This window comes from Onychomys torridus, chromosome 12 (genome assembly GCF_903995425.1).
Source record: "Onychomys torridus chromosome 12, mOncTor1.1, whole genome shotgun sequence".
Classification (NCBI taxonomy): domain Eukaryota; kingdom Metazoa; phylum Chordata; class Mammalia; order Rodentia; family Cricetidae; genus Onychomys; species Onychomys torridus.
Genome location: NC_050454.1, coordinates 28,395,068 through 28,407,112, shown reverse-complemented (window position 1 = coordinate 28,407,112; position 12,045 = coordinate 28,395,068). Strand labels below are relative to the sequence as shown.

At 33.5% G+C, this 12,045-nt stretch overlaps 1 protein-coding gene across 1 annotated transcript in view; it reads left to right on the top strand.

Annotated features, from left to right (window-relative positions):
* The window catches only part of Dzip3 (DAZ interacting zinc finger protein 3), a 76,823-nt gene that overhangs the window by 10,771 nt on the left and 54,007 nt on the right, over nucleotides 1-12,045 (top strand). Inside the window, 5 exon segments of the mRNA XM_036203288.1 lie at nucleotides 2,390-2,462; nucleotides 5,247-5,399; nucleotides 5,766-5,882; nucleotides 7,476-7,556; nucleotides 8,607-8,731. Of these exon segments, the coding sequence (XP_036059181.1) occupies nucleotides 2,390-2,462; nucleotides 5,247-5,399; nucleotides 5,766-5,882; nucleotides 7,476-7,556; nucleotides 8,607-8,731 (549 nt within the window).

Genomic DNA, 12,045 nt, shown 5'->3' with positions numbered 1-12,045 from the left:
GACTTTAGAAACAGGAGAGAATAGATCATCATTTGAATTGAAAGATCAAAAAATGTGCTTAAGAGCCTAAGTTGGTTGTACATGCCTCTAATTGTAACTAATGGGAGTATAAATAAGGTAAGAGGTTGTCAACTTTGAGGTGAGCCAGGGAAATTTATCTAGCTTGGCCCTGAAAGATGATGACGTAGTTCAATAGTAGAACACTTGCCTAGCTGACTCTAGGTTCTGAGTTCAATCATGGTACTACACACATATACAACACCAGAAAAGAACATGCACTTAAGAACTTAACTTGCTAAGTACTTCTTCTGGAGGATTTGTATTTTCTTGGTAAGGGGTTTTCTTTTGTGTAAAGAAGGAATGAGGACTGATTGAGGTTTATATACTTTATTTTACTCTGGAAGCTAGAGAAAATATAGCAGCTAATGATATTTGTATCAGAAGCTCTTAAGCCAGTATCTTAGTTAGAATTTCTATTGCTGTGACAAAACACCATGACCATGAGGAGGAAAGAGTATATTCAGCTTACACTTTCACAGCACTGTTCATCACTGAGGAAGTCAGGACAGGAACTCAAACAGGGAAGGATTCTGGAGGTAGGACCTGATGCAGAAACCATGGAGGGGTACTGGTTATTGGATTGTTTCCCCTGGCTTGCTCATCCTGCTTTCTTATAGAATCTAGGACCACCACCCTGGGGATGGAACCACCCACAATGGTCTGGGCTCTCCTCCATCAGTAACTAATGAAGATTATAAGATTAGCAAAGATAGTAGGCTTGTCTTAGCCATGACATGCTAAGTGTACTGAGAGTCATATTTTAAAATGTTTCTATAGTTTATCTCAGTTTGCCCAGATGAAATCAGCTTATACATAATAAATGATAAATGATTGTCAGATGAACATATAAATAAGTCATATTTTATAAAGTATAATTCTATATAAATCATTGTTTCTCGCCTCATTTTATGTGGCACTCTGCAGAATTAAGAGCACAGAATTTACATGTGATCCTAAATTATAGTTCCTATGTGACACTACAAAACAATTTTATAAAGTTTTTAAATCAATTTTATGAATCTTTTAAATAATTATATAAAACTGCATATGTTAATATTGGAGTCAATATTAAAAGTAAAAGCTGTCTGATTATTTCTTATTACCAAAACAACTCATGATTTCTAAATATGATAGTCTCCCTCAATTAACATTAAAAAACTGGACAATTTGAAGTTCAGTTCAGAAGCTATTAAACAAACAATAAAATTATATGAGATTTTTAAAGCTTTTGGTATTATGGCATATGATTTATTATATTATTCTTATTTCAGTGTTTATAAGGTTAGACAGGAGGTTTAAAGGTCCCATACCAGCCTAAGCTGCATAGCAAAACTTGGTCTCAAAATATATTTGTATTCTCCAAGGTCCCATGCCCAGGGGCAGATGGCTGAAACAAAACCAATTCTTTTTTTTTTTTTTTCTTTTTGTGCAGTTTTTGATTTGATTTTTTTTTTGTTTATTTGTTTTGCTTTTTGCATACTTTGTTTTTGAGACAGAGAAAGCATGTAATGTTGTGTGGGTAGGTAGGTAGGTATGTAGGTGGAGAGGAACTGGAAGAAAGAAATACATTGTATAAAATTTAAAACAACAAAATAGGTGTTTGTATATAAATATATATATATAAATGTACATTTCTTTTTACTATATCTGTATACACACACACACATATATATACACACATATCTTCCTAGCCTTTGTTATTTTCATACATACCCACACACATAAAGAATATCATCCTTATCAGATACATTTTTCCCCATTTTTCCCCTTTCTATAATGTTAGAAAGCTTCCTCCATCACTGTCCTTTTGTTTTGGGGCAGCATCTCTCACTGTACCTGCAGTTCCTCTTTCTACTCTTCTGGCTGGACAGGGGCCTCTACCCATCCCCCACTGCAGTGGCATTGGGGTTATAAGAGTGTGCTGCCAAAATAAATAACAACAACAATAACAAAAAGAGTGTGCTGCCATGCCTGACTTTTAACTTGAGTACTAGGAATCCAAACTTAGGTTCTTAGTCTTACAGCGCAAGCATGTTACCCATTGAGCCATCCCCAGCTCTGTTAATCAGGTTTTCTCTCATATTTTTGTCTGTTGTGCATCTGGTAAGGATAAAGAGTTGACTATACTGCTTTGCTGGTTTCTCTACCATAGCTTTTCTTTAATTGAGCCTCCAAAGAGATATGATACCTGTTCCCACTTCAGTTTTTGATGGACCTTTGTGATACTTTTGAAACTTTTAGATGACTCCATTCTTTGATTGTTTACTGATACAATTTATGATCCTTGTGAGGAGATATTCTTATATGCTTTTCTTTTTTTAATTTAAAGTGGAAATCCTGATGTGGAGGAGCAAACCAAGGAAGAAACTGAGAATAAAGTAGAGAAACCAGTCAGTCAGCTGGTAAGAGGAAATTAATTTTCATTAACATTTAGTAAAATTGGTAATGAGTTGATTCATTTGTATATGAAGTTACGATACAATGTCTATTATAAAAATTTTTTTTTGTTTTTTTTTTTTAAAGATTTATTTATTTATTATGTACACAGAAGAGGGTGCCAAATCTGATTACAGATGGTTGTGAGCCACCATGTGGGTGCTGGGAATTGAACTCAGGACCTTTGGAAGAGCAGTTGGTGCTCTTAACTTCTGAGCCATGTCTCCAGCCCCTAGTTATAAAATTTTTAGTAAGTCACTTTCTGAAAAAGTACATTTTTCATAATTAAGTCTTTCTGAGATGATTGCTGCTGTATGCCAAGGGCACTCTAATCCTTATGAGGAGTTGAAATCCTTACCCCAAAACGTCTTATCAGGTTTCATTTGTTAATGTTTTTTTTTCTTTGCAATACTATGCATGAAACCATACCAAGTAAGCATTAGATATCCTCCTAACCTCATTTACCTATGAAAAGGAAAATTTTTAAAAAAATTAAGCTAAGACTGTGTGTGTGTGTGTGTGTGTGTGTGTGTGTGTGTGTGTGTGTGTGTGTGAAGGAAAACCCACATCCAGAATTATATTTATCAAAAAGTTTTATTGATTTATTTCTAAAACTAATTCTTTTCATTTTATTATTTTTACTGTTAGAACTTCTAAGTGTAAGTGGAAGATAATAAGCTTGAGGTATATATTAACTTAAAACTTTTATTGAGATGAAGGGCCAGAGAGATGGCTTAAAGGTTATGAACATTTGATGTTCTTGCGAAAGCATGGATCTAATTTTCAGCACCCATATGGAAATTCATAACCGTCTGTAACTTCAGTTCTAAAGATCTCATGCCCAGTTCTTACCTCTATGGACATCATGCATACACATGGTACTCATACATACATAAAGGGATAATGTGCATTTTTTTTCTTTTTGGTTATGAGCCTAACATTTTATTTCTCATCTAGTTTTTCTTCTCATCAATTTTCCTTATTAATTGATATTCACATACTAATAAAATTTGGAAGGTTTTATAATAACACATTAGGGAAGAAAAGTAACCATAATAGCATGAGTTTATTACTAGAAAATGTTTCAGAATAGTTATAATACGTTCCAGTATACACAGATTATACATTTGAGCAAAAGCAGGAACCAGGGTTGTTAGATCCAGAAATGGCATTTCTAAATCAAAGTTAGGTCTATGGAATTAAGAAAAAGTGGACACTTTGTCTTACTTTCTTATTTTTGTGATAAGACATTGTAATCCAGGCAAATAAAAGAAGAAAGCATTTAATGAGGGCCAAAATTTCATAAGTAAGTCTGTGACCATGGGGAACATGGCAGGCTGGCAGGCATGGCACCAGAGCAGTAGCTGAGAGCTTACATTTTGCGGCACAACCAGGTAGCAGAGAGTAGCACATCATCTCCAACAAGGTTACACCTCTTAATTCTTTTAAACAGTTCCACCAACTGGAATATTCAAATACATGAGCCTTGGGAGCCATTCTTATTCCAAATACCGCATACTTCCACATCAATTTGGTTAGATGGTTAGATGTTAAATAAACTTTCTTAAAGTAAATCAGACATAAAATATTTTGACAAAAAATTTTAAAATGTTAAAATTAAGATAAATATGTATCATCCATGACATTTCCTTAAGAAATATTTATTCATGTCATAATCATGTCTGTGTGTAAATTTGTTAATCTTGTCAGATTCTTTAGTAACTTCTGACTTTAGAATTGATCCTTAATTTAGCGTAGTTGTACTATAGGCAATAGTCACTCCTTGTAAGATTTTAAAAGCTAATTTGTCTCGAAAAACCAAACAAAAAAAACCAAAAACCCTATTTTGTGGGCTTTTAAAAAAACTTTGAAAATTTCAAGCCAGCAGATTCTGTAACAGGTATTTGTGTACTTTTCAAAAACATTTGACAATTTTTTATAAGACTTTGCTTGTAATTGTCATTCATGAAGAACTGCAAAATATGTTGTATCAGTTCTTCAAAATGGCTAGGGATGGAAGAACAATTGTGAGACTCAGCCCTAGAGAATGGAGTATCTATAGAGACAGTGCCTCACTAGGCTTTATTGATTCTTAATTGCTTTTCTAATTATTATTATATCAGGGATCCAAGAATTAAACATCCCATGCTTGCACATTTTCAGTAACTCAAGCTCTTTCTAGGTCTGTAATAAGCTATTCTACCTTTTAGAAGTTAACCACGAAACCATGTTCTCAGAGTTTGTCTTGTGAGGGAGGGCTGCCATCTGTTGGCTCTGTATCTTTTGTCTTTCTCTCTTCTCCACTGGCTTTTCACAACTGTTGTTAGTAGATAGTCTCTCAGGGTTGACGGTTTAGTTATCAGTTAACCATTAATGGTAGCTAGTTTAAATCTGTAAATAAGGTTATTAATAATTGCTCAGTTCTGACTGAGTTGAAATAAGTCTTTCTATTTTTGTTTTTAATTTGAAATCCTGAAGCTTAGTTCACTTAAAATGCATGAGTCTAGAAAGAAGCTGAAAGAGCAATCATATCACATAAAAAACAATTAATTGTTTTCCTACTGTATAGAATAATCTGCATAATATGTGTTTTTTGGAAGCAGAAATGGTCTTACTCTTATATTTTATGGTTCTGTTACTTACCTATATGTGTGAAAGAACTTTGCCCATTTTTTAATATTTTTGGTGATTTTATCACTAGAGTAAATGAAATTGTATTATTATATTTTAATAAATTAAATGTCTTGTAGGACAAAGAGAAAACAAATATACCTACTGATCTTGACCCTGTAAACATAGTATTAGAAGTGAAGAAGCTATTAAATGCCATCGATGCTCTACCCAAAGGTGTGGTCCCTAACGTTGAAAAGTTCATACAAGAAGACTTCTTCCAGATTATGAAGGTAAAAATCATCATATCTCTTTAGTCCAGATGTACAGCTGTATATGACTTTTAAAGCTCTGTGGTATAATCAGAGTCTTAAAATCTACATCGGATATGTAGAAAAGGTTTTGATGTCACCCTGACTATGGACTTGTTAACAAAAAATGGAAAAGTCCTCAAAGGAATGTAGGTTTCTAGTAGTAAACTATGAAGTTTAATGTTTATTTTGTTTCAACAATAACATAAATGTAAATAGTGTATATTACTAAGGTAATTTAAAAAAAATCTTTGTCTCCAACAAGGGAAGGTTATACATTTTTCTTTCTGTGTAATATATTTAGAAATCCTAACTTAAAGACATTTTCACCTCGCTTATTATCCACAGAGGGAAGTTGCAGCTAATAGCCAGACTGGGGAAGAAATTGTTCCTGCTTTAACATTAAATTTTTTGATAACACAACTGGAAACATCACTTAGAAACATTCAAGCTACTAATTGTACTGTGAGTGTTTTGTATCGAATGTTTGAAATCATGGCTTTGGGTTGTATTTTTCATTGAGAGACACTTGAACTAGTGGGACTGGACATTCCAGTTTATAAAGTCATGAACTTCAGAAAATGATTCAGACACAGAAATGTAGCTACATAAAGAGTCCACAAATGTTAGAGAATAGAATGATTGACACCTAGGTAGGGGTGGAGGGGAAGAGTTGAAGAGATGTTGGTCAAACTATACAAAAATTTATTTAGATGTGAGGGAAGATGTTTAAGAGACCTACTACACCTTGTTATGATTGCAGTTACTAGCAATGTATTGCATTCCTAAGAATGCTGAGAAGATTATAAATTTTTTCCACAATAATGATAAATATGTAAAGCCCTTCATATGTAAATGAGCTTGGTGTAGTCATTCTACAATTTATGTGTAACTCAAATATTGTTGTATATATTAAATATATACACATTTTTCAATATGAGGAAAGAACCCTCTTTTTCCCTACCTATTAGCTTCTTCTGCTGTTATGCTACTCTGTTGTCTCAGCAGGACACTATTTCCTTTTATTCATCTACTACTGTCTTTCTGCTCTGCTTACAATGATCCTTGAATCTTAGGAGAAAGGATTGTAATACAGATGTCCCATTTAGGGCTTAGCATTCCATAGTCTCTTATTCTTTGCACTTTGGCCAATTGTAGGTCTTCATGCTAATCAGTGTCTACTGCAAATAGAAGTTTCATTGATGAAGATTCAGAAATGCATTAATTTATGGTTATAATGATAGCTCATTAGAAGTCATTTTAATACTTTGTTCATTTAAGAGTATTAGGGCCTGTGATCTATCTAGCCACAAGATCTTGGCCTCTGGTTCCAGAGATGGTTTTTATCTTGTAGAGCAGGACTTAAATTCAATGGGAAAGTTGTTGGTGACTCACAAGATGTTCATGTCATCATTGCACCAGTAGGTATATCTTGCCATGTCAGACATTATTGTAATTCATAGAATTCACAGCTAGGAAGCATTAATAATTACTTTTCTCCTCCAGTAGTGTACATAACACCTCCCAGAACTATGAAAGAAGGTTCTAGTCAGGATGAGCTTGATATCTTCATGCTCTGTTACTCAAGTACATGATGTCTTCAACAGTACCATAAAGTTCTGGATATGACTAATAGCAACAGCAGTAGCCTATAATGTATGGGGGTGGGAGGTGGTCTACAAGAACTCATTGGCCAACAGCACAGAAAGATAACCAATTCCTGGCACTGGGTTGTTTTTTTTTTTTTATTTCTTAGCCTGTAGTATATCTTATAGGTGTTTTTGATAATTAGAATGTTACGTAATTAAAAAGAGAAAGCATTTTTAACAAAGCTAAATGTAATAAATTTTGATTGAATTTATTTTAACTTTAATTTCTTTTGTGGGTAATTGTATCAAATGAAAATAACGTGCTTCTCTATAGTTATTAGCAAATGATGGGTAATTAAATGAAAATTTGCACTATTTTTAGTAATTATTTAGATCAAGGACTTCTAATTAATTTTGTTAAACTGAAAAGTAGCAAGATGTAAATAACCAATTAACATATTTTTCGTAGGTACAGCAAATTAATATTGGTTATTATTTGACATTACTGTTTTTGTATGGAGTAGCACTCAGTGAAAGAGGAAAGAGAGAGGTATGTAGCATGTGTTATTTATAAATCTTAAATTATAAATCTTTTTATACTCCTTAGCTTCATTGTAGCAATTGAAAGTGGTGATTTAAAAATAACTCTGAAATTGAAGGCATTCTTTAACTTTTCTGTCTTATATTTGTATTAGTTAATAATTTTGTTGAAGAGTGATGTGACTAGACATAATGGAGAACTTAATATTAGCTTATCCTTAAACTGTCTTTTTTTAAGACTATTATAAAAATAATCATATTTTAAATGATTCTCATTTGTGTACTTAATATATATTAATCTATTTCAAATGCTGCTTAATCTCTTTTTTCTTAATCTTATTCTTGTAAAATGAGAGCTTTACCTCAGTTTTTTTATTTTGTCAAATTAAACTGAACCAAATGAATAGAAATCTAGAAATTAACTAGAAATCTTCCTTTTTTTCATTGTTTATTTTTTCTTTTTTGCAGCTTTGATAGCCTTTTACTTCCTTTTTACCAGCCCTTGCTCTTTACTAAGTTTTATCACACACATGCGAAATGAAGCATCTGTTAGAACTAATTCTAATCTTAAATTACAAGTCTACACTGTTTCTCCCCTTAGAAAAAAATTATACTTATTGTCAGGGAGTCATCCATTTCCATTTTAAAAAGCTCACAGATTATGCTGTGATTAGAATTTAAAAAAAACAAACAAACAACTAATTATATTCTAGTAGTTGTTAGATATGCTTCTGTTTGACAATTTTTTGTCATTTTATATCCAAAAATTGTTACAATTTCTCTTTGAAATGATTAAAAATGTAGAGTTAAAGCTTTTGTGTTTGTGAACTATGTTAAATGCCTAGTACCTATAATCATTTTCAGAGATATGGAGATTACAGATAGTAATACATAATCAGATGATTGGATCATCATTTTTTTTCTTAACCTCTGAGCCATCTCTCTAGCCCAAATTATTCTTTTCTAAAATGTATTCTAAATTTTCTAGTTGCAGAATAAATATCTATTGTAAAGGAAAAAAGCATTTTTCACACAGCCAACCAATATTGTGTCACTACAGGACTGCACAGAAGCTGAAAATAAGTTTCTAGTGATGAAGATGGTGATCCAAGAACATGAAATTTGTGAAAACTTTATGACTTTAGTTTATTTTGGACGTGGTTTACTTCGATGTGCTCAGAAGAGGTAAGCATTTTATTTATAGGTATATCTTCACCTTTTGTTATTGTGGAATGGAAATCAAATTTGCATTGTATACCATTGATCATAAAATTTATGGTCTCAGAGTGTTCTTTTTTTTCTTTCTAATTTCTGGTAGTTAATTCCATGCACTTGGAAATATTTACACTGGAACTTAACAGTCCATGGCAATGTGAGGCAGCCCATCATCAACATTAGTAATATGGGCTTTAGAATCTGACAACCTGGATTCAAATACATTTTTTCTACCCCTTACCTTAAGAAACTTAATGTTGCCAAGTTTGATTTTTCTGATATCTAAAATGGAACAAAGATTAACATCTATATCATAAAAATTTTATGGGATGAATAACAGTTCCTAGTGTACAAAAAATTAATATAGTGCATGATAAATGATGATTGTAGTTACGGACAATCTCACTACTGAGTTTTTTAGGTATAAGTGACCTGATATGGAATTGGAAGGAATTTGGACATGGTTGCACATACCTATAGTCCTTCAATAAGGAAGCAGAAGTAGTAGGATCATAAGTTCCAGGTCAGCCTAGGTCATAGAGTGAGACTCTTTCCTAACAACTAGAAACAAACAAATGAAAATAAGCAAGTTGAAAGGTCCAAGTATTGAGCTTTGAGACTACTAAATAGTACCTATTTTAGGAAGATGAAATTATACAGAGAAACCTATGCAAATTTTTGTTCACTTTATAGATATTCATAGCTTTGTAGCATCAATCATTTATTTGATTTATCTTAAGCATTTATCATAATCCAAGGATTGTGCTGGGTCCTAGGGATACAGTACTATATAAAACATGACATAGAACTAAAGTATTGTGAAAAATGTAGGTTTTAATCAAATGATCTTTCAAAACACCCAGTAATGAAAAAATGAAACATATTAGCTGTGGAGGAAAATACAGTGAATAATCCAAGTCCTTATGGGTGCTCTAAAATGGTCTAGAAATTCAACAAAAGTCTAAGGATATAATTGTTGGCTGTGGTATAAGGGATGAAAGGGATTGTTGCTGGGAAGAATCATTGCAGGCCTAAAACTACCATGTAGATGGTAGTTTATTCTAGTTAGGATTTCGTTCCTATCCTCTGGCATGACTGTTGTGGTAGGGAGTCAGAGTCTTCCTACTTCTATTCACTGCGTCTGGCTAGAAATAACATCACCAGTGTACCAGGGTCCATATGATGCTTTGGAAAATGTAAAAATCAAAATGAAAGATGATTCTCTGATAGTCATTTACTTAACATTTAGATCAACACAAAGATGTGTACTGTGACCTTCCCTCAGAAAGGAAACTACTTTCTCTTCTCTGTTTTGATTGGATTTGAAGAGGATCTATTCTCTACATCACTGACACTAAAAGCCCTTTAAGTAGCAGAATCATTACTTTTTATTTTTAAGTTGTTTTTCTATATTTCATCAGTGTCTCAAACAAATGCATTTTGTCTTTGGAAATAGTAGGTTACAGAGAATTTGTAGTATTGACACATTGATTAAACAAATCAATTTATCAAAATTATAATATTCTATACAACTAATATTGGAGTAAAATAGAAATAAACAAAAATGTTGGTAAAATAGATCTTGAAAGCTAACAAGTAGAAGGAACATAACTATGTATTCTTCCCTGAATTATAGAGGACATCATTGAGCTTATCAGAGTTATTGATGCTCTTTGTATTTCTTAGTACATTAGTCAGTGCCTCTCCCAGGAACATTGTGATTGCTATGTCCAGTACAACTCCAGGAACAGACCTGACTGGGCAGCGAGGGAATTTTATTTAAAAAAGAAAAAAAGAAAAAAAAGACAAACACAGGCAGATACATGGACCAAAACCCAAACCTGGGATCAGGCAGTCTGGGGTCCTGGCTGGAGAACCACAAAGTCCTGCAAGCTTAGCATGTTTAGTATATAGAGTTGAACAGAGAGACAGAGTTATTCCATACAGTTGAACAAGGAGGCAGAGTTACTACGTTCAGATAATCAATGACACAGGGTTTTTATAGCTGGATCAAGGAGACAGAGTTACTAATGTCAGTAGGAACAGTCTCTGTAGTGGAACACGCGTTAGGCCATAAATATCCAGAGGGAGAAAACTGTAGTAACTGTAGTGTACATTTTCTGCACACAATTGTCAGCACTCACACTTGTCCTCCAAGGAAGTCTTTGCCATCCTTATGAGCCTGTGGCTATGGGATCTTTGACAGGAACATGACCAAATACACTTAGGGCTCTCTTCACTGTCTACAAGTAATAGGTTCTGTGTTCTTACAGAGCAGTACCATTATAACCCTTAGAAACTCCTGATTCTGTTAATACTGTGCCAAGAAATTTCTGGCCTTTGTACCTACCTCCTTTACTGTTGCCATAATTGTATCAAATTTCTGGAAGCAGGTCATGATTGGCTTCAGAAGTCCCTGCAAGAATACCAAATCTTGACTTCTGTGTGAGGTGTCCTATGTCAGTATCCACTTCCTCAATTAGGCTTGTATTTTCCCCTTTGTTTCACATTCTTAGAATCTACTTCCATGTTTCTTCTTTCATGTCAGTCATGAGCAATTTATAGGTGAAGATAGATAGATAGATAGATAGATAGATAGATAGATAGATAGATATAGAGATTTTTTTTTTCTTCTTCCTGGACTTACTAGACTTTGTTTTCCATCTTGGGCCATTATGTCTGACCCTTGCTGTCCTGGTCCAAGGGCAATTAGTGGAGAGAAAGATCTGAAGAAGATTGTCATCTTCTCTTGGAATGTGCATCTCTGAATATATTTTTTCATGATCTCTAAAGGGAGGCAGGTATCCTCTAGGAAGGAAGAAGAAATCCTTTCTAGTCAAATTGGTCAGCAAGAATTTAGACACTTACAATTTCTGAGCACATTCATATTCATATCCTCATTTCAGATATCTGGGTCTACTTATTCATTATCAAAGCCCCGATTTTAGCATAGTAGTCCCATTGAGGCTGGGCCTGAGGCCCCATTACAGTGGTTTTACTTTTTTATTATAAAATTCTGGCCTCAAATTTGGCATAATATGCTGTTATAATTCGGAGTGTCTTGAGTTGATAATAGCCTGTCAAGGCTGTACATTTGTTTTTTCATTTACAGTTTATCCTCTTATTGGCCCTTATTTTCAGCACAGATTGAGTATAGGAAATAAGAATCAAATTTAAATGCTGCCTTAGAGGCCTTCTGGCTTGCAAAGTGCATGCTAAATTAATAGTTGGCTGACCTATACCTGTCATTCTCTTTCTTCAAGGCCTCCAAGACAGTTAACAAA